The sequence below is a fragment of the Eschrichtius robustus genome, chromosome 10, assembly GCF_028021215.1.
Source record: "Eschrichtius robustus isolate mEscRob2 chromosome 10, mEscRob2.pri, whole genome shotgun sequence".
NCBI lineage: Eukaryota > Metazoa > Chordata > Mammalia > Artiodactyla > Eschrichtiidae > Eschrichtius > Eschrichtius robustus.
Genome location: NC_090833.1, coordinates 104,386,814 through 104,410,178, shown reverse-complemented (window position 1 = coordinate 104,410,178; position 23,365 = coordinate 104,386,814). Strand labels below are relative to the sequence as shown.

General features: G+C 48.6%; 1 protein-coding gene across 1 annotated transcript; it reads right to left on the bottom strand.

The window, feature by feature from the left end:
- Positions 1-837: 837 nt before the first annotated feature.
- Positions 838-23,219, bottom strand: R3HCC1 (R3H domain and coiled-coil containing 1). Its single transcript, XM_068554032.1, has 8 exons — positions 23,108-23,219; positions 10,070-10,721; positions 8,113-8,250; positions 6,439-7,036; positions 5,307-5,479; positions 3,985-4,055; positions 2,093-2,188; positions 838-1,159 (listed from the first exon to the last, which is right to left on the bottom strand). The coding sequence occupies exons 1-8, from the start codon at positions 23,217-23,219 to the stop codon at positions 1,023-1,025; spliced, it is 1,977 nt and encodes a 658-aa protein (XP_068410133.1). The 3' UTR covers positions 838-1,022.
- Between the last annotated feature and the right edge of the window lie 146 nt (positions 23,220-23,365).

Sequence of the window (23,365 nt, the reverse complement as noted above, 5' to 3'; positions counted from 1 at the left end):
TCCTGGGCCCCTCCCGTCTGGCGTGGCCACGGGGGCCTCCTTCAGTGCACACCACAGAGGAGGGGCGACTCCTGCCGAGAGCCGCAGTCTAAGGAGGTCAGGAAAATCAACAGAAACACAGGCCTCAGCCTTTCTTCAGCTCTTGTTTTTTAGTGAAATGTGCCAGGGGCACAGTGGTTGTGTGAGGACCAGATGGGACATCTAGACTTAAGTCTCAGGCTCTGGGGGAGGGCAGTGAAGTAGATCATGGGTCCCCGGGGTGCAGTGAGGGTGGACCCCGAGCCAGCCAGTCTCCCCCAGGCGCGGGGCTCCCTCTGTGTCACAGCACGCTGTGGCCCAGCAAATCGAGGGGTCCACGATGACCTCAGAGCGCCAGGCAGGACCACTCGGCACCAACTCTGCCCAAACCGGAAAGATGAGTGTGCTGGGACCTTGTCCACACAAAGCTGCCCTCCCCGCCGTTCCTGTGAGGGGGGGAGAACTCGGCGGGCATTTCAGATTTCGCCTCTTGGCTTGTTCATGTTTATTTCTGCAAGGACCCCCCGTGTAACCCGCACCACTGGTAACACTGGGACCAGTCCAAAGAGGGGGGCCTGCAGCACTGCCAACAGCCCCCAGCTGCTCTGCGGGAGACTGGGCAGGTGTCACACAACAGGTGTAACCTACACCCCCAAACCGGCAGGCTCTGCGCAGAAATGCCTCCGAGGCCCAGCTGGATCCTCGAGCCCAGTCAACTAGAGTGACGGGAGCTTCCTCAGCAGCCCCAGGTCTCAAATGGGAGGCGAACAGCGCCCCCTAGTGCCCCGCGGCAGACCATCCCATTTTGACGCAATCACGTTAACAATTCTTACATTTTTATTTTTTCTCAACTTCTGGAACTAGACCAAGGTAAAGCCCCCATGCCCCACAGTGACGCTCCAAGGATGGCTCAGGGCTGCTCTGGTGTGTGTAAAGGCTTGCGGTGTTGGGGCCCCAGCTGAGGAGGGGGTCGGGGGGGCGCCGATCCAGGCCTCCTGGGCCTCTCAGGGCCCCAGGGTCGGGGGAGGCTCCACTGCAGGCCGCTCTTTCTTTCTGTGTTGGAGCCCCAGGGCTCGGGCCACCAGCCTCCGGGCCACGGCTGTGTTTGTCTGTGGCCTCTCCTTTGCCAGACGCAGAAGCTCTAAAAGGAAAGCCCCATGGGGTGGGGACTTGAATTCAAGGCTATGGCCTCTCCTCCCAGCAACACAGCGGCCTCAGAGGCCATTAGCGCACAGCCAGATGCTGGTGAGAGGGGGCCACCTAGGGCTCCAGGCCCCCCGTGGGGTCCTCACTAACCCTATCACCCCTCTGCGCCCTCCCTGTTTCTCTGTGGCAGCAGTGTTAATCCTGTCTACCCCCTGCTTTGTAGGGCCCTTTGAGAGGGAAAGCAAATCAGGATGGGACACCTGGAGCTCTTGGATCAACAGACAGGATGTTTATTGTCCCCAAGAAGTCTGGGACAAAGACCACGTAATCCACAAGAATGTGGACCGCCTCAGCAGGCTTCTCCCAGGCCAGTTTTGCCAGCCGCTGCTTTGCAGCCATGGAAAACTGGCCTCTAAAAGCCCCCCTCATGCTTTCTGGAAGGAGGAGAGGAAAGGGGAGGAGATGTCATTTATACGGCATCTTCTGTGTGCCCCTCACCGCTGTGGGCACGTGTGCCAGGCTTTTTTATTCACTCCAGTGCTTATCTCACAGAGAAAGAGACCAACTCACAGACGTTAGGTGACTTGCTCAAGGCCAACTTAAATAAGTGCCAGAGCCAGGATCACACCGAAGCCCAAGCTTTTTACCCTACAGCAAAACATGGCTTCCACGGCCGTACAGAAAGACCAAGCTTCCCCCTGAGCCACACCGCAAGAGGTGTGAGCGGAGGGCAAGCCTGGGCCAGAGCAGCTGGCAGACAGCACTGCTGATGGGCCCCCCTGGGGTGGGGAGGAGCACCCCACTGGCCGCGGCAGCCCAGGAGCCCTAAAGCAGAGAACTGAAGAGGGGAGGGAATCGGAGGGAAGGCCCCGCCCCACCCAACCGAACACTCACACAGCCCTCCCACCCAGACCCCCGGCTCCCTTACTTGGCCTCTGCAGGGCCTTCAGCTTGGACTGCTTGGTTCCCTGCGTCAGGGGCCGGATCTTGAGTGTGGAGAAATCCCTGGTCAGGGCCTCAGCAGCTATGGAAAGACAACAGATCTGGAGCCATGCCCTCTTCCTCCTGCTGAGGCCTCCGCAGGACCCAGGAGCACGAGTGTCACCCCGAGGCCCACGCAGCTGCTTTTTACACCCATTCAGAGCTCAGGGACAGGGCTGCCCCATGAGCTTGCCTCACCCCCAGAGCCCGCAGTCCTGCACGGGGCCACCCATGCTCTCAGATGGAGAGCCCGCTCAGAGCCCAGCTTCCACGTTCCTGCCCCGGGCTGGTCGGGAGCCACGTGAGCCTACGGTTCTGACGTCAGGAGAGGCAGGCCCCCGCCTTCCAAAGCCCGGGAGCTTAAAACAAACACCACCCTTCCCCAACTCAAGACCCTCCCAGGGCACGTGCCCTCACTGCCCCAAGCTGTGCCAGGCCATGGAGCACTCAGGCCACTTAACAGACACGGCACGTCAGAGCTGGGAGGGGCTTCGGGTCCAAGCCACTGTACGGATGAGGAAACTGGGGCCAGGACGTGGCCTGCCCGTGCCACACAGCTTGGTGGAACCCAGAAGGCAGCCATGGCCGCGCCTAGCCCACTGTTCCTCCTTTCCGAGGACCAGGAAGCCTCTGGGCCTCCCCCTGCCCCCGCCTCTCTTTCAGTGGCTCCCTCCCTGGGGTTGAAGCCTCTACCTCGCCCCAGTCCTCTTGCTGCCTAGATACTGCCCCCCTTCCCTGAAACCCCAGGCTCTCCTGAGAACTGGGCCCACCCCGGCCATGGCCACTCCCAGCTCTGTGTTCAGAAGCTCTTGTTGTGAGAAGCCCAGCCAAGGGCGGCCGGGTACCAACTCTTTACAAACACACCCAAACTGAGCAGTGGGGTGGCAGGGGCAGCTCAGGAAAGTGGCCGAGACGGAGGACGGGCACCGTCCAGAGCTACAGCCAGGAGGCTGGCTGGCCTCCCCAGCTCTGACGCCAAGAGTCTTAGTAATCCTGACCAGACACTGACATCCAGGGAACTCAGTCTCCCCATCTGTAAAATAGGGGTCACCTGACCTACTTCTTGGCGCTGTAATGAAAACGGAATGAGACGCATCTGCTCAAACCGTATGAAACTGCCAGTATTTGAATGCTTTTGACCTATAAAAATGGCACCTTCGGGACTTCCCTGGTGGCGCAGTGGTTAAGAATCCGCCTGCCAATGCAGTGGACATGGGTTCGAGCCCTGGTCCGGGAAGATCCCACATGCTGCAGAGCAACTAAGCCCGTGCGCCACAACTACTGAGCCTGCGCTCTAGAGCCCACGAGCCACAACTACTGAGCCCGCTCGCCACAACTACTGAAGCCCACGCGCCTAGAGCCCATGCTCCGCAACAAGAGAAGCCACCGCAGTGAGAAGCCCACGCACCGCAACAAAGAGTAGCCCCCGCTCGCTGCAACCAGAGAAAGCCCGCACGCAGCAACGAAGACCCAACACAGCCAAAAATAAAATAAATAAAATAAATAAATTTATAAAACAAAAATGGCGCCTTCATATGCTTTCATTTAGTATGTGGAAGTCCGTAGGGCTTGGCCCTACGTGCTCAGTAAAGGTCACCTGAATCTGAAACCTCTGAACTGAAGGCACGAAGATAAACAGGCGAGGCCGTGAGCTTCCTGGCCCGGCTCCTGCTGTGCCCCCCCAGGACTTCTGGAGGGGCTGGGAGACACCCTGCCAGTCCGCCGGCTCAAGGTAGCCTGCACCCTGACCTGGGGGATCCCCACCCAGGGAACCCTAGGCTCCCGCCCTCCCCAACGGCGATCAGAGGAGGGGCCGAGCCCACCGTGCAGCCGCCTCACCTGAAGCCAGGCAGGGAAAGACCCCGAGCGCATGCGTGTCGTCCACCCACTGGATCTTGAACCCCTTCTCTCTGCCGGGGAAGAGACAGAGTGACGAGGCGAGCAAATGGGCAAAACCCCTCCTGCTACAGGAAGTCCCCTCCCACCTCCAACCCTCAAACACTCTGAGCCCAAGACTAGTTCCGTCTCCTCTGGGAAGGAGACGACCATCGGGCGCAGACTTTCTCTGAAGACCAGACAGTCAGCCTCAGAAAGAGACACCACCCCCGTGGCTGGATGGGCCCACTCCTAGAACTGAGGAAGCCAGGACACAAAGCTCGTAGCACACGATGCCAAGGGCGAAGGGGGCTCCTCACAGGTGCCGTCACGCCAGGCCAAGGGCGTGGGGTCTGAGGCTGGAGGCAAAGGGTTGGTGTGGTGGGCACAGGACCTAATACAAGCGTGTCAATGCAACTGCCCCTGTTCGACTTTCTTTCTGCTGCTCAGGAAAGCACCCCGAGTCTGGGCCCCATGGGAAGCCAGAGCAGTCCCGGGGCCCACGGCTTCTCCGTGGCACTGCCACGCCGGCCAAGGAAGCCACCAGTGGCCCCGGTCTGGCTCCGCCCGCAGGGGTGGAGAGCTGATGAGCCCCTCGAGCTTTCCACCAGCTCAGGCTCGGGGAGGGAAGGGGAGGGTGCTCGGGAAGCAGTCAGAAAGGAGGCCCTGATGAAAGGGATGTTTTCAAAGCCTAAGCAGGAAAAGAGAAGGGGGACTGGAGAAAAGAAAATGAGCATTTGGAAAAAGAAAAAGAAAAAAGGAGAAAAGATTGGATTTGGATCCAAGGAATTTGGGGAAACAAGAGAAATCTTTCTCTCACTAAATCTCCATCTCCTATCTCCACCAGACCCTGCCCCAGGGCCACTCAAGCCCAGTTCACCCCAGAAATAGTTCCTGCTTGGAAACGGCCCCATCTGCTGACTGACCGACGGGTGGCTGCTCGTGGAGCAGGGGAGGCAGGGGCCCCGCCGGGTCCTGGCCACCATGTGGGTGTGTGGGGGCCGGGACGGAGATCTGCTGCCCGGTGCCAGCAGGACCAGGTCTCGGGCCTCTGGAGAGTGTCTGCAACCGAAACCTCAGCTCTCCTCCTCCACAAAGTCACAGCCAGCAAGCCAACTGCCCAAGAGGATGGAGCCCAGAGCAACCACATCTACTTTCTGCCTTTCTTTCTAGATCGCTGGGCACCGGGGGAGGGGCAGGCAACTGTCCCCCACAACAAAGGGGTGTCCTAGCTCCTCTCCAGAAGTTGGGCACCCCCTCCTCCCCACCTCCCCGAAGCCTCTCACTGGAACTCGGAAAAGGCTGCCAGCAGGTCCTCGGTCTTGAGCGCCGGCTCAAAGTCGTAGATCTCCACCACGTGCGCAAAATCCTTCTCTCCAGGCAGCTCCTCTGCGAAGGAGGATGTGTCCACGTGGATCTTCTCTACCTGAATCTCCTTCTCGGTCAGGTTGTCCGTTATCTGGGAGAGATCAGACCCTTTAGCGAGGGGAGCTCTGACACACATGACTCCAAATGACTGCTCTCAAAATCACACGCTGAAGAGTCCTGCAGGCTTCTGGGTAGATAGGGAGGTGAGCATCCCGGGCAGGAGTCTGGGAAAGACAGCAGGATGGCGGACTGGGCCAGAAGATGGAGAAGCATGAGTTTTAGGGGAGTCCCCACTGGGTGACTGGCATGGACACACATTATGTTTCACAGAATCCCGAAAACCCTATTCTATAGGCCCACTTTACAGATGGGTAAACTAAGTCAAAAGAATTAAGTAATTTTGCCCCAAGTTGCCATCAGTAAGTCACAGAGCTGGGCAGGCCCAAGATCTTTCCTTCTCTCATTAATGATGTGATAATAAGCAAGGCTTTCTGGCGTCCATCCTTCGTCTGTAAAATAGCGATACAGGATGCCCGCTCTCCCAACTGACACTGCAGCCAGGCTCAGGGGCGGACACATGACACACAGTTCCAAGGGTACAAGATCTGTAAGACAAAGCTTCAAGCAGAAGAGTGATTTTCATGACCAACATCTGCAGTGCATTCTGAAGCATGTGTACATCTATGCTACCTTGGGCAGTGCGTATCATTACCTATTTTTTCAGATGAGGAAACTGAGACTAAGAAAATGACTTGCCCACAGTCGAACAGCTCCTACATGATTGAGCTGGGACCCAAATCCACACCCCTGATCCCAGACCCTGAGCCTGAGCCTCCTGCCCTCTGCAGTGTCAGTCCTGACTCCTTGGGGCAAGGCTCCTGTGTCCCTCCCCGCACATCTGCTAAGGGACCCCTATCACCCAACACCCAGGCCTGCTCAGCCAGCACCCGCCCCCCACCCCTCCACACCATGACCCTCGGCCCCCATCCACCCTCGACTACACCCACCTCACTTCCGCCCTCCCTTTTCCGGGCTTAAGAGCCTCATCACCTCCTGCAGCAGCTCACTGTAATCGTCCTCCTCGGAGCAGCTGCCCGGCCCCTCCTCTTCCACCTCGTCCTCTTCCTTCTCTGCCGCCAGGCTCCTCTCCAGCTCACTCCCACTCCCGGCTTCCAAGTCTGGCTGCAGACCGGGCCCCGGCCGTGTGGCTGACTCCGACCTGTCTCCCGTCCCTGAGCGATCCTCTGGCCCTGGGGACTCAGTGGCCACTGGGTCTGGCAGTGACTCTTTCTCACTTTTGCTACGGCCTTTTCGGACCTCTGCTGCCTGCGTCGCCAACACAGGAAGTTCCTGATCGGAGGTGGCGTCCCCAGCACGGATATCATCGGGCTCTTCTGGGAGCCCGCCAGCTGGAGCACCTCCCTGAAGCCCTGGGGCCGGGAGGGGCGCCCATTCTTCTTGCCTGCGCAGCGCCCGGGGCACATACAAAGCCTGGTCCGGCTTGCGTCCACGATGCCACCAGCCGGCCCGCGCTCCTCGGGGACCAGAAGCCGCTCCCTGGCTTGAGGTGGACCTCGGACCGCGGTACTTGCTAGGGTGGGAAGCAGGAGGGCGGCAGGGGCCAGAGGGCCCATCTGAACCGGGTAACCTGGAGCAGGAGCAGGCGGTCATCAGGGCGGTGTCTGGGCCCCAAGGAAAATGGTTTACTGGAGCGAGCTGCCATTCAGGCACGAGGCTCTCAAGTCGGCCTTGGGCAAAAACCAAAGCCAAAATGACCCTCAAAAACACCTTAACAGGGGGGCTTCCCTGGTGGCGCAGTAGTTAAGAATCCGCCTGCCAATGCAGGGGACATGGGTTCGAGCCCTGGCCTGGGAAGATCCCACATGCCGCGGAGCAACTAAGCCCGTGCGCTGCAACTACTGAGGCTGCGCTCTAGAACCCGCAAGCCACAACTACTGAAGCCTGTGCACCTAGAGCCATGCTCCACAACAAGAGAGGCCACCACAATGAGAAGCTCGTGCATTGCAACGAAGAGTAAACCCCGCTCACCGCAACTAGAGAAAGCCCATGTGCAGCAACGAAGACCCAACGCAGCCAAAAATAAAATAAATAAATTTAAAAAAAAAAAAAAAAAACACCTTAACAAGGCATCAGAGTGGAGGCTGGATGCCCTGAACAAGACCAAAGCAGTCAGCTCTCCCTCCAGTGTTATAAACCGAATATGAGACCGCCGAGTCTTCGCTTACTCACAGGGTAAGGTGAGTACTAGCATTTAGGAACTGCGTTATTAAAAAAATATGTAACTTTAAAAGCTAGGATCATAGTCATCATGATAAGATCCTGCAAGATGCACGTGGAAACAGGTGAGTGAAAGCCCAGATGTACTCTCGCGTTCCGTGGCCTCTGCGGGGCACAAGCTCACTGAGAGCACCGCTGGGCAGACACCTTCGCTGTTTAAACCACTCTCTCTTTCTCTCTTTTGGCCCGACGTGCATAAGCTGAATTTGCTAAAGGAATTCCACAAACAATGCACATCTACTCTGCTGCTGGAGCAGAAAGCAGCACTGACTCTAAGCAACTGCAGCTGGGTATAGAGGTGGTGGCCTGGGGGCTCCCGGCCCTGGTTCCCTCTCAGACACTGACCAGCTCACCCGACCACTCCCCAACCCCCCGCCCCCCGCTCAAAGAACTGCTGAGGGGCCTCCAAGGCGGCAGGATACACACCTGATATCCAGGTGACAGATGACTGTCCTCCTCCTCCAGCCCTCCCCAACAGAGAAGCTGCTCAAAAGATCAAAATTCTCTGCTGTCCTGTGGATCAAGTACCGGAGGCGACTGGAGAGTGGGGGGAAGAGAAGGACCCTGGGGAGCAACGGGAAGGGGTGCTGAGCAGGGGCTCCAGGCGCAGCCCCCAGGCCTGAGCCCCACCGAGTCCACTCCCAGTTTAACGGTGGCTTAAACACTAGGCTCCCTCTGCCCCCTCGGGTCCCAAGCTGACTGCAAAGGACCTGCCAATAGAGGTTACGACAGGGAGCTACTGGCCCCACTCCCCTTCCAGTGCTGGGCCCCTTCGGTCTCAGGTGATGCTCAGGGTTACAAGTGAAAGGTGCAGCTGGCTTCAGACTATACTACAAAGCTACAGTAATCAAGACAATATTGGTGTCTTGGCACAAAAACAGAAATATAAATCAATGGAACAGGAGAGAAAGCCCAGAGATAAACCCACACACCTATGGTCAACTAATCTATGACAAAGGAGGCAAGGATATACAATGGAGAAAAGACAGTCTCTTCAATAAGTGGTGTTGGGAAAACTGGACAGCTGCATGTAAAAGAATGAAATTAGAACACTCCCTAACACCATACACAAAAATAAACTCAAAATGGATTAAAGACCTAAATGTAACACCAGACACTATAAAACTCTTAGAGGAAAACATAGGCAGATCACTCTTTGACATAAATCACAGCAAGATCTTTTTTGACCCATCTCCTAGAGTAATGGAAATAAAAACAATAATAAACATATGGGACCTAATGAAACTTAAAAGCTTTTGCAAAGCAAAGGAAACTATAAACAAGACGAAAAGACAACCCTCAGAATGGGAGAAAATATTTGCAAATGAAGCAACTGACAAAGGATTAATCTCCAAAATATATAAACAGCTCATGCAGCTCAGTATTAAAAAAACAAACAACCCAATCAAAAAATGGGCAGAAGACCTAAACAGGCATTTCTCCGAAGAAGACATACAAATGCCCAAAAAACACATGAAAAGCTGCTCAACATCACTAATTATTAGAGAAATGCAAATCAAAACTACAACGAAGTATCACCTCACACCAGTTAGAATGGGCATCATCAGAAAATCTACAAACAGCAAATGCTGGAGAGGGTGTGGAGAAAAGGGAACCCTCTTGCACTGTTGGTGGGAATGTAAATTGATACAGCCACTATGGAGAACGGTATGGAAGGTCCTTAAAAAACTAAAAATAGAATTACCATATGACCCAGCAATCCCACTACTGGGCATATACCCTGAGAAAACCATAATTCAAAAAGACACATGCACCCCAATGTTCACTGCAGCACCATTTACCAGGTCATGGAAGCAACCTAAATGCCCATCGACAGACGAATGTATAAAGAAGATGTGGTACATATATGCAATGGAATATTACTCAGCCATAAAAAGGAATGAAATTGGGTCATTTGTAGAGACGTGGATGGATCTAGAGACTGTCATACAGAGTGAAGTAAGTCAGAAAGAGAAAAACAAATATCGTATATTAACGTATATATGTGTAATCTAGAAAAATGGTACAGATGAACCGGTTTACAAGGCAGAAATAGAGACACAGATGTAGAGAACAAACGTATGGACACCAAAGGGGGAGGGGGGTGCGGGATACGAACTGGGAGATTGGGATTGACATATATACACTAATATGTATAAAATAGATAATTAAAAAATTTAAGAAAAAGAAAGATGCAGCTGGGAGAGGCCTGAGAGCAGATTATTAAACCTAAAGGCCAAGGTCAGAGCCAGCTGCGAGCCCGTTAGTTTGGATACACCACTGGGCAAAGGGGCACAGGAGGCTCCGGGCGAACCCTGACCTTTTCAGCAGCAGAGTGGGCGCAGGCAGCCCAGGGCCCGACGCCACCATCACACCAGCTTACTTTGACAGCTGCTTCTGCAGCAGGAAGCGGTCCAGCTCCTCCTGGATGCGGTGCACGAAGTCATTCTCGGCTGAGGAGAGGAAGACGCCGTCCAAGCAGAGAAGGGCCAGGGTGACAGGTGGGAGAACCTGAGGGGCAACGGACACGGCCGCGATCAGAACGCGCCCCGGGCCCACCCTCGACCAAGGCCAAGGTCTCTCCTCCGATCGGAGAGGAGCCGGGCTCCGAGGCGGGGAAGAGACGTGGCCAGGGTCGCCAGGCAGGGCAGTAGCGGGGCAGCAAGGGGTCTCCCGGCCCCCGCTGCGCTCGCTTTCGCTGTCCCCGGGCTCGCGCGCCGCCGCCTCGGGCCTGCTCAGCCGGCTCAATCGACACTGCCCGGCCCGGAAGCGAGAGGTCCGGGGGGAGCGCGAGGCCTGCCGCGAGCCAGCGAGCGGGGCGACCCACCCCCAGGCCCGCCCGCCGAACTCACCGCAGCCGCCCCGCACGTCGCCGCCGCAGCTCTGAGGGTTCCCAGAAGCCTGCGTGCCTAGGAGCCCGAGAACCACCCGGGCCTCGGCGGAGCCGCAGCGCCTCCATGCGGCCCGGAGGAGGCATAGCAGCAACGGCAGAGGCGTGTTCTTGATTGTTTTGCCCCCCGAGAGCACACTGTCTCCTAGGATCAATTAAGTTTGGCAAATACTTTGAGGTGGCTCCTATATGCTAGGTCGTGGGGATACCAGATTTTCCGGTTCATTGTTCCCCTCCCTAGGAACGTGTAAGAGGAATAAATAGGAAGTTTCTGGACACCAAGAATTTCATCACCCTTTGACCACCGCTGCCCTTCCTTGACCCTTATTGATGGAACCTGCAAAGAGGTCCAACTCACACCAAAAGGCCACTGACAAGGTGTACTAGCCTTTGGGTAACAGGGCGGGGTAGACACTAGAATGGTGATTTGCAGGCCATAAAATTATACTACCTTGCTACATCTAAAAATAACTCCAGCACCCACCTTAAATAGGGTTTGAAATTCTTCCCATCGGACAGTGTAGGATGGGCTATTATAATCTAGGAGACCAGGGTTGAAATCCTCCTCTTCCCTGAAAGGTGCTGAAATGTAAGCCTTTGATCATTCTGAATCAAGCGGGCCCCTGAGTTAACAGCATTGAAGACCCAGGTTTTAGTACAGGGGTAGGACAGTCTGAGTGGGCCCTGCAGTAGGCTATGGGCAAGGTCACAGGGAGAGTGTCCCTCAAAAGGCCAGGTAGGAAAAGCTGGGAACAGAAAAATGAAGAAAAATTAAGATGCATTTTGCTCTCTTGCAGTTTTTTCCAGAGTATTTCTTTAAAAAAGATGGTGGTATTATATCACATTTACAAAAACTATCTTTCTGGATAGTTTTTCAAGAACAAAAAGGATCTAGAATAAAGACAGCACCAAGTGCAAAGAGAACTCAGGGAGGTGAGTCATGAGTCTCCTTTTCAGCCCTGGTTGTAAGAAGAGATTCTGAAGGCCTAACAGGTCCCCTGCCCCAGCCTCCGGCCTGGAGGGGCATCCGGCCCCTGGGGGTGTAGAGGGCAAAAGGCAGCAGGAAGAATAGGGACACCCATTTGGATTCTGACTCCACCAGCCCCACCCACACTCCACACTGGCTTAACTGAAGTGGAATTAGGCCTGAGAGAACGCTTAGGGGCCACACAATGGTACCATTTCTCTGACCAGGCTTTCATGATGGGCGGTTAGGGTTAGGGTGAGGCTGAGAGGCAAGACCACCTAGCAGCTATGGACCACACACGACCTGGAAGGATATGCTTGCTACTTAGAAAACAAAGGCCCAACTTTCTCAGCAGAGTGGCCATCTCTCCCCAAAATGAAGGAACCAACCAAAAACCCAGGACACAAGCCATACCTCCACCTCTTGAGAGCTGGTCCGTGAGAGAGGACTTCAGCACATTCAGAGAGGCTCAGAAACAAAGCTCTCAGGGGAAGGCTGCCCATGAACCCAGTTTCCACCACACCCTCTTCAGATAACTTGGAGGCTGAACAGAAAAAAAAGTATCAGCACGAAGGCCTCCACTTGTGGGTGGAGGTTACCAAGAGATGCCAAGCTAAATGGGGAAGGAAATCAAGGCACATCTACCCACACGCTTTGGGGACAAATACCAGGTGAGCGTTGAATGGGCCCAGTCCGAGATAAACAAGCAGAACAAAAAGCAGCAGGATATGCAGAATTTCTACAGCAAAAACAAACAACAACAAAGAAAGCGGAATAGGAAAAAGAGGATAAGGGTATATTGGAAAGTTCTCTTGAGAAAAGAGAAGAAATTTCAGTTAATAACTACTTCACATTCTCAAGGAAATCAAAGAAAGTCTGATTTCCATGTCACAATGGATAAACCAACAATGACATGAAAGTGAACTGTCAGAGGCATGGAAAGACATAAAAGAGGCAATCATGTTCATCACAGAAGCAGCAAAAACTGGCGTCAACAAAGTTGAAAACAAATCAGTGACAAAGAGTAAAGCCTTATGAAAATGAAGGTAACGACTATTTACACAAAGTTTGCCATATAAATGGCATGAATTTAATCTTTGCAGCAGCCCCTTCAGATGGAGATTGTTACCCTTATTGCAGGGGAATAACCTGAGGTTTAGCCAAGGAACCAGCTACTACGCGCAGAGTTGGAACTCACTCTAATCCAGATCTAGCCTGACTGTCACGTCCATGCTCCTGAACACCCCCTGACTAAGATCTTCCATCTTTAGAATGTCATGAGAATTGATGCTGTGGCCAATAGCCAGACACAGAAGTCAGGCATTAAACAAACTAGATGAATCCAATCAGTTAGAAAAGCATGCTATGTGTGTGCTGTAGAGTTTTACCTCAAACAGGAGGAATGATTGAGTGATGATGAAAGGACTGCATGCAGGGGACAGGGGGTTGCAAACAGTCCCATCTGAAGGGAAGGACCTAGAGTCCCCTGCTACCATAGTGACCCTAAATTACCATCCAGTGCGCCTTTCCTTGCTATGGGTAGGATCACCGGGGTCACCCACAGGTCTGGAGTCTACGTCCCAATTTCACATCTCCTCACTCTAAGCAACCTGAGATGGTATTACATCTGTGTAATGTATTTGATGGTATTAAACTGTCTACCAGTAACCTCAGCTTGCATGAGCTAGCCAACTATTCTCTCCACGTTTAAGGTTAAGTTTAAGAATATCCCGTTTATGTTTGTTATCAAAAGTCCTTGTAATGTTTACATAGTTTTGACATATGTATTAGAGAATCTAATACATTAGGTGGTGATTCCAATTTAAAAAATGAAATGGATCTCAGACTTACAATTTTCAATGGGCAGATGTAAGAGTATTTAACTAAGTTTGTAAACAGTATTATAATATTAAAGAGAACTGGAGTCACAATATTTGAAGATCAACAAGAGTTGTTTAGATACAGCACATAGGAAGGTTTTGCTTCATAGCCTGCTGAAGCACCCATTTGATATATGTAAGAAGAAAATCAGGACTTCCGGGAAGATAGAGTAAACACACTTTTCTAATTCCTTCCACTAAATACAACTAAAATCCCTAGACATTATATATAAAACAAACATAAGGAGATTCTGAAAGGTGGAGAAAAGAAGGAGACAAGCTATGGACCTCCAGTTCCAAGGAACAACAACAACAAAAAAAGAACAAAACCACAGAAATCCAAGCCAAGACATAACATTATTAAATTTCTGAAAACTAAAAACAAAGGAAATTTTGAAAGCAGCCAGAAAAAAAGAAAAATTTTATCTTACCTAAAGGGGGAAAATTATTTGAATGACAGTGGATTTCTTGTCAGAAAACAGAAGGACAAAAAACTTTTTTCAAGTGCTGAAAGAAAAGAATTGTGAATCCAGAATCACATATCCAGTGAAAAAATACTTCAGGAATAAAGAAGAAATCAAGACACTCTCAGATGAAGGAAGATTAAGAGATTGGTTGCCAGGAGACCTAGCCTGAAAGAATGGCCAAAAGAAGTTCTCTACACAGAGAGGAAACAATGAAAGAAAGAATTTTGGAACATCAGGAAGGAAGAAAGAACACAGTAAGCAAAGATGTAAGTAACACAATAGACTTTTCTTCTCTTGAATCCTTTATATTATGTTTGATGGCTGAAGCAAACTCTAATACTATCCGATATGTTCTAAACGTATGTAGGGAAAATATTTAAGACAATTATAAATGGAGGAGGGTAAAAAGATGTAAAGGAAGGTGAGGTTTCTATGCTTCACTCAAAATGGTAAAATGATAACAACAGAAGACTGTCATGGGTTATGTAATACCCAGAGCAACCACTAAAAATAGCTGTATTGAGAGTCTTAAAAAAAAAATACTACAGATAAAGCAAAATAGAATTCTAAAGAAAATGTTCAGGTAACCCTCATGTAGGCAGGAAAAAGAAAACAGGGAAATGAAAAGCAGAGAGAACAAACAGAAAATAAAACAGCAGACTTAGACACTAACATATCAATAATTATACTGAAATGTAAATGTTCTAGACATACCAATTAAAAGACAGAGATGTCAGTTTAAAAACATGACTCAACTATATGCTATTTGCAAGCAGCTTACTTCAAATATAAAAATATAGGCAGGTTAAAAGTAAAAAAGTCAAAAAAGATCTATCATGCTTCAAAGGAAAGCAGGTATGGCTTTATTATTTTCAGATCAGGTAGACTTCAGAGCAAAGAAAATTACCTGTGACAGAGAGGAATATTATATAATGATAAAAGGGTCAGTTCACCAAGAAGACATAATAATCCTAAACATATAAGCACCATGAAATTGAAAACAGAAAAATAGAGGAAATCAATAATACAAAGATCAATAAAATTGATAAACCTCTAACAAAAATTATATAGCAAAAGAGAGAGAAAACACAAATTATTAAAATCAGAAATGAAACAGAGGATATCACTACAGACACTACAGACATCAAGAATATAATAAAGAAATACAATAAACAACTTTGCACACATATACTTGACAACTTAGTGAAAAAATCCAATCCTAAAAAGTTACTTAGTCTATTTCATTTATATAAACTTTTTGAAATGACACAATTTTAGAAACAGAGAACAGATTAGCAGTTGAAGTGGGGAACAAAAGGTGAAGAGGGGAGAGGAGGTGGGAGGGAGATGAGTGTAACTAAAAAGAACTGTAAGAGGAATCCTTGTGTTCTACATCTTGACTGTGGTGTTGGATATGGGAACCCACACATATAATACCGTTATATATAACTAAGTACACACACACCAGTATAAGTAAAATTGAGAAAATATGAATAAGATAGGTAGATTTTATCAATGTCAGTATTCTGGTTGTGATGTTGTACTATAATTGTTGCCATTGAATGAAACTAGACAAAGGGTACATGGGATCTCCCTGTATTATTTCTTATAATTGCAGGTGACTCTACAACTTGCTCAATAAGCATTTGTAATTAGGGAATTCCCTGGCAGTCCAGTGGTAAGGACTCGGTTCTTTCACTGCCGGGGCCTGGGTTCAATCCCTGGTCAGGGAATTAAGATCCCACAAGCCACGTGGCGTGGCCAAAAAATATAAAAATTTAAATTTAAAAAGATGCTTGCAACTAATGAAAAAGGAAAATCAAATATATCAAATTTATAAAATGCAAATTAAATGTTCAATAACTTAATAAATATGAGTAAAACTGGAACCAGATGTATAAGAGAAATAAATTTGTTCTGTCATTTTGAGTTTACCAAAGTTGTTTTCATTTTCTATAAAGTATATTAGATACATTAGTAACATTACAATATTTATAAATTAAATTTTAAAACTTAATGAAAACTAGATATTTAAAGTGTTACTTTCATAAACTAATATAACTTAAAATCTAAATAACTATAAGAAATCTTTTGTGAATAAAAAGCCAGTCTCAGACATAGAAAACCCTACACAAAACTACATGGAATTCCAAGAAAAACCAGAGAGATTAAAACAGTTACAGAAAATATAAATACAGAAACCTACATTGTAGATCCAACACATGGCTAATTAATAAACCTGAGGAAGGAAACAAAGCTATTGGAAAAGAAAAAAAAATGCAACAATATTTTGTTGAAACAAAGAAAACTGTGAATCTACAGATTAGTTTACTGAATTCCATAAATAGATAGATAGCTAGATGCCTGATACAGATGGTGGTAAAATTATTTTCTCTGGGCATTGAAAAAAAAACCTCTATTTAGGTAGAATACAAAGAAAAAATTCAAGTGGCTTGCAGATTTCCCTAGCAACTCATATGCTAGAAGAAAATGGAACAATACCTGTAAACCCTTTTTTTTTTTGGACCTGCCACGTGGCATGCGGGATCTTAGTTCTCTGACCAGGGATCGAACCCACTCCCCCTGCAGTGGAAGTGCGGAATCTTAACCACTGTACCGCCAGGGAAGTCCCATTACCTGTAGACTTTTAATGGGAAAATATTAAGACCAGAAAATTCTATAAACTGTGACAGAAACAGGAAGGTGTTTTTAAACCTGCAATGACTCTGGAGTCTCTCATAGAAATTCTGCTGAGGGAGGTGGAGCCATCCTGGCCTGTCTCAAGTGGAGATGCCAGAGGCCACTGGCAGACAGTGTTTACAGACAACCTGTCCCATTGAGCTCCACAACTTAAATCTCAAGACTTTTTGGAAAATCCACAAATAAATTAAATTGTTTTCTCTAATGACCTAGTCAATCTATTCCAGAACAGATTGCCCAGACTGGGTCTTTGACAGCCTCCGGCTAATCGCCTGAATTAGAAAAACAAAATTCACTCTTCCTAGACTGGCACCTTTTTTTCCTTCTTCCCCTCTCCCCATTTTCTCATGTAATTCCTTCCCTCACCATCCCCCCCTTTTTTTTTTTTACTTTGTTCATTGACAAGAATCTGATGACTGTCTCCTTGGTGTACTGGTGAGTTAGTTATTCAACTCACTAACTTTCTAAGTTATGCTTTGACATTCATTATCCTTCTTGGGAAGCTACTGGAAGGCATAATCCAGACAACCAAGGGATGAATTAAAATGACTGACTCACACACTGGGATGTCCTAAGAAAAAACTCTGTGATGAATATTTAATTTGCTTAACTATTCAATTAATTGAGATAATCCCAGCAACAAAATGGTATACAAATATAATTCTTGAAAGGAGGGCTATGGAATGTAAAAATAAAAGCATTTTTTAAATCACTATAGCTTAGGACAGGAACCCCAGAATGCATTCTAACGTGTGCAGGGAAATTTCCTGGTGGTCCAGTGGTTAGGACTCCGAGCTTCCGCTGCCGGGGGCCCAGCTTCGATCCCTGGTCAGGGACCTAAGATCCCACAAGCCACGCAGCGCAGCCAAAAATAAATAAATTAAAAAAATAATTTTAAAAAATAATAAAGTGTGCAGGAAGGGCATATACCTGCGGCAAAGTCAGTAAGAACTATTTTTCCAAATAACTGGCAGAGGCCGGGGACAATGATTAATAAAGAAACACTGACTATATAGTAAAATATAATACAGGGGGGAAAAGCTTAAAATAGACAAAAAAGAGGCGAAGGAAGTAACACTAAATAAAGCTTTTGTAGCAAAACCATAAATGGGATAGACTCAACTATATTACAAACATTAAAATTGATTCAAAAAGCAAAATATCATTATGTACTCTAACAGATTTACACCTAGAACAACTCTATGCAAGTTCATTTAAGGGTCTGAATGAAATAGTCAAAACACCAAATCCAACTTACTGGGGAGGCAGGAAAGATACCACATCAATTTCAGGACAGGGCAGGGATATGTACTAATACCTGTTTCCCCCCCTCTTTTCTAGAGGGACTAGCAAAAGCAACTTGGTGAAAGAATGAAAGAAAAACTGGAAAGTTTGGAAATTTGATGAGACCGAAGTATCATTGTTTGCAGAATATTTGATTTTTTTTTTCACCTAAAAATTCAAGAGAATCAACTAAGAAACTCCTGTAAGCAAGAGTGTGTGGAGAAGAGCCAGGGCTGGAAGAGGTGATGGCAGGGCCAGAGGAAGACAGAAGTGAGAAATCCACCCCCAGTCCTTGCTCTACCGGATTGGCGTCTGTCCCTAACCCCCCAAAATCTCTGATACCTTTGTTGTCCTTTGGTTCCCAGGAGACCATAGCCTCAGGCTAGCCTGAGTTCTAGCTCCTTTCTTAAAGGGCCAGAGTAACAGGAATCCAGATGGGGTTTGGGATTGCGGGGGAGTCTGGCCCGTGAGCTGCGGGGCTCAGGCCTGTCCTCATCTCAGCCCCCAAGCTCCTGCCAGGGACTCCTCACCTGACGTGACTTTGCAGATGTTTACACACACACCTCCAAAGCCAGATCTCTCTTCCCCAGGCCCAAGCACCACCACACATCAGAGCCTGTTGCCACAATGGGGTCTGAGGGACAGGAGGAAAAATGGATATTAAGACTTGGTAATGACAGGGCCATGGTCCTCAGCCCCCTTTTGTGGGATTGTCTTGAAGCTCTCCCATAACAAGTTACCAGAGCGATCTGTCAAAAGGTGAACCTAATCACATCATCCTCTCCGCCACATAAAATCCTTTAATGGCTCCCCAATGTATTAAAATAACTTATTACCAGGCTCTAAGTGATCTGGCCTTCTCCAGGCCTGGACTGGGGTGAGGCAGGGAGCCATGAACCTGAGAGCAAGTGCCTCCTTAAGCTTTGTGCCCTGGGTGCTTGAACTGCCTCACCTTAGCATAACTCCATCTCACTACCGGGTACCCTCCTCTTTGTCCGTTACATCCCAGCCATGCTGGCCTCCTTTCTATTCCTCCATTACAAGTTCTTTCCTGACTCAAGAGCTTGGCAATGGCTGTTCCCTCTGCCTACGATGCTCTTCCTCTGGCTCTTTTCTGGCTGCTCTGTCTTGTCTGTGTTTAAGAACTAAAACCAGTTGAGATTTTTCACTCTGGTTACTTTCACATGGAACCTACTGGAAGTAGTTGCCTCTAAGACCCTCACTGTCTAAGCCCATAGTGGTCCCGTGGATTCTGGGTGGCTCTCTGCTTCTGTGCCATGGACGGGGCATAGGAATCTATGCTGAGACTAGAAACCTGGGGCCTGCATCCAGCCTCCCCCGGTGAAACACACAACCCATTTCCTTTGAAGTCTTGCCAACGACTTGGGGGATGGGTCCTCACTGATGCTAGGATCCACAGACCCCATCTCTTTTCTGTTTCCCCAGATCTCCTCTACTCTTTCTCCTGCAAATACAATCCCCTCTCCTCTCCAGGACTCCTAGTAGAATCTCCTAAAGGCGCTCAAACTCTAGGAGAACAGAGTTCAGGAAGCTCAGTGATTAGCAGGCAACATCTGCCCAGGCTTTGAAAGACCAACCTCCCTGAGGCCAAAGAGCACAAAAGCGCTTGCAGCTTCGTGGAGAGGCAGAAGCCAGGAGGAGATACAGGAAGAGAAGCACAATGCTTGGCACCTGGTGGGCATTCAATAATCATTTGCTGAATGAATGAATGAGTAAAAAGATCTCCCAGTACCTGATGTTCCCTAAGGTGGAACATCACGTGAGCGGACTTCCAAGCAACTTGGTATTGTTTTATAAAAGCATGTAGATGGGAAAAGACATAGCTGTGCTCAAAACATGGTCACCGTGCCTGGGAAACACCGTGCAGTGAATGCTCGTGCTCGTGGCTGAGGCTGCGAGCCAGCTGGGCTCTGGTCTGGAAACCAGCAGAGGCCTCTGGGATTTCAGTCCATGTGGATTAAAAAGGAATAAAAGCGCCCCATGCGAGGAGGCGATCAAAGCCACCCAACCGCTTAAAGCTAGGGATAGAGGGGGAGTGTCCCCATTTATGCAGTTACACAGAACAAAGCCATATTTGACCACCCCAAGGAGCTATCTATGGCTTTTTCCAGAAGGTAAAAGACCAACGATGTTGCCTTGTGAAGAATTCCTTGGGCAAGCCACCTGCTAGCCAACTGGGTCAATGGTATCCCCAGTAACGACATGGCTCTTAGCTGCCAAGAAAAAACCTGGTTCTTAACTGGGTGTCCTGGGGCAGGGGTGGAGGCAAGCACAGAAACACCAGGCAAGGATGAGTGAGCTCAAAGAAAGAGGAAAAACCACCCACAAAACAACTTTACAAACCAAAACTCTAATACGTGGAAAAAAAACCCCCAAGAAAACAAAAGAACTACTAATGCTAAGAAAAGACTTGTCAATCAAATGCAAGAGATGGGCCTTTGTAGAGCCAGATTCAGACAAACCAATTTACTATTGGACATGTTTGATAAAGTCAGGGAAATCTGAATACAGGCTGGGTACTAGACGACATGAAGGACTGTTCTTACTTTTCCGGTGTGTTTATTGTTACTGTAGTTAACGTTTTTCATCTGTTGTTTCATACTAAAGTGTGTATGGATGAAATGGTATGATGTCTTACCATTACCATGATGTTGGGGAGGGGAGAAGTGAGGAATTACAGGTGAAACAAGATTGGCAAAATGCTGATCATTATTGAAACTGGGTGATAGGTACACTATTCTCCTCATTACTGTGTATGGTTGAAATCTGCCATAATAAAACATTTGTTTTTCTCAAGCCAAACTGAAGCCAACAATAAAAAGATGGGCAGGGGGTGGTATTCAATGCATAGCTAGAACATCTTCAAATTCTTGAAAGGGAAAAGAGAGAGATAAGGAAAAAAAAAAAAACAGAGCGATAAGGAAGAATTTTAGAATTTGTTAGAAAAATGTAGTTAAATCCATATGCTAAAAATTTGAAGGTAACCACTGAAAGACTAGAAATATAATCTGTAGCTTTCAAATCATCACAGGAAAATAATAATAATATAAAAACTCTATCCAACGTAAAGTACAAACAAAGAAAAAGAGGTAAAGGATAGCAAAAGAAAAATTGTGTCTCTTTTGCCTTAATAAAGATATAAAGCAAAAAAAGAAAAGGAAAAAAAGACAGGAAAAATGTATAATATTTTTTTAAAGGACAATCACATGATCCAGCCCAACCCACCCTTACAAGTGAATTTGCAATAGATTGCAGATGATCTGTCCTAAGAGAACTGGGTGAAAATTAAGAATTTCTAATGAAAATCCTGACTCTTATTTGCTTAATTCTTTAAAATGTCTTTACATAATTTATTAGTCAATATTTGACTATGAGGATCTTAGTGTTTATTTTTAATCTAATGTATATCAGCAAAACACTGCAGAGGGGCACAGACACGGAGAGGTATAGAAAAGCATGTGACGGTTTATCCAGATACAAGCACTACGTAAAACAAAACAACATACAAACTCTGCTTTACACATCTTTTAGGACATCCCACACAGTCGCCCACCGGCAAGAGAGGAGAGTTCCACAATGAACTCAGAAGGTCCCTGGATGGACCTGTCTGGAGGACAACAAGGCCTATACAAGGGTCTGAGAGCTAACACATGTTGAAATTGGCTTACTCTGTACCAGGCACCCTCTATGCCCTTTGCATAATTTAACTCATTGCTCACAACAGTGCTATGTGGTGGTACAACTGTCATCCTCATTTTAAAGATGAAGACATTAAAGTACAGAGAGGTTAAGTGACTTGCCCAAGCTCAAACAGCTAATAAATGGCAGAGCCAGTTCAACCTTTCCTCCCCTTCCAGAGCCCAGCTCAAAGGCCCAAGTAGGGAGGGGGTCAGGCCACAGCAGGGCGGATGCCTGATTTGTGTTTGAGACTGAGGTTTCGTAAGACAATGGCTCAGCCACCTGGGGGAAGTGGCCCTGATTCCAGAGGAGGCAGTCTGGAGAACCCCACCTTCATGATACCCTTCATTTATGTAGCACTTGATACTTTCAGAAAGCATTTACAAAGTTCCCATTTCTTTGCAACACCTCCCTTTGAGGCAGGCTAAACAGAAATAATTATTCCATTGGATCTTCCCTTACGTCACACCTCCCTGCAGTGATGGAGCCAGAACTCAGATCTCTCGTCTCCTGCCTGCACTGGGTCACGCTGGCCCATCCCTGCACACACAGAAAGCCAGTTGTCCCCAGTGAGAATGAGGGTGGCTCCAAACACCCACCCACCGCAGTGACAGCAAACATGCACCTCTGCCCGTGGAACAACAGAAAAGCCAGACTGAGGACACATACGACTGTCTTTTGTACAGAATGAGCAAATGCCTCCATAAACACATAAGAAGGAAGCAAGTCCTAAGTAATTTATTAAAACAGCCAAAAAAGATAGGCGTTCCATCCCAAACTCTCCCTCCTGCCATTAGCCTAGCATAGCATAGTGGTTATCAGGGCAAGTACTGGGGTCAGACTATCCGTTCAAATACTGGTTTGACTACTTGTTAGCTGTGTGACTCTGAGCAAATTGGTTAACCATCTGTCTGTTTTAGTATCTTCATCTGTGAAATGGGGATAAGAGCTCTGGCCTCACTGAGGCCTCAAAGATGAATTAATCCATAATGAGGTAACCCACGTAAAGCACCTAGCACGGTATAAGGTTGGTGGAGATGGGACCCCCTGCACACAGGTGAGGCATTCTAGGAACTCCAGCTCCAAAAGAACCAGATCAAAGGCTCTCCTGATCTGCTCTAGCCACGGACCCCAGGGTCCACGGCCACAAAATCACAGGTCCTGCTGCCGGCCTTAGGTGGTGGCCTTTCTCTACCACCCAACACAATTTGCAGACAAGATCAGAAAAGGCCACTCCATCCTGCTTGCCCAACTCCTACCCTATGAGGGGAAGGGAGGATGTCACAATGTTAATCAAGTGACCGTGGGTCCTCGCTGAGCATGGGCCCCCACTGTCCACACATAGCCTGGCTCCGAGGGCCCTCAGCCTGCTACCACTATGACCACCATTGAGCAGGCTACTGCACAGGTGCAGCTGAGGCTGGGGGTGCATCTTTGAACCCAGATAAGGAGCTCTGTACTGTTAGCCTGGGCCCTGCCCTATGCCAGCTGCTCCATTTGCCAGGGATGAAGGATAGGAAAACTGAAGTGTCACCTTCAGTCACCGCAACGACCACCAAAGCAGCCCTGGGGGTCACATGCTGCTGGTAGTTGAAGGGGCTGGTCTGCTGAGGCACCAAGTGCAGGATAAAGGCAGTGGAGCACATGATGCCAAAGGCCACTCAGATGTCACATAAGTCCCCAAAGGGCTAGTAGCCAGCTGCCTGGGTTGTCACTTTCCAAGGCATCACCAGCAGAGCCACCAGGGGGTCCAAGACGACCTTTTGTGCACGCTGGTGGCAAAAGTGCAAGA

Coding starts and splice junctions, on each gene's coding strand:
- R3HCC1 (XM_068554032.1), bottom strand. CDS start 23,219: ATGTGCTCCACTGCCTTTATCCTGCACTTGGTGCCTCAGCAGACCAGC. Junction 10,722..23,107: donor GGTCGTTGCGGTGACTGAAG/GTGACACTTCAG, acceptor AATTGATCCTAG/GAGACAGTGTGCTCTCGGGG. Junction 5,480..6,438: donor ACAGTGAGCTGCTGCAGGAG/GTGATGAGGCTC, acceptor GATCTCTCCCAG/ATAACGGACAACCTGACCGA.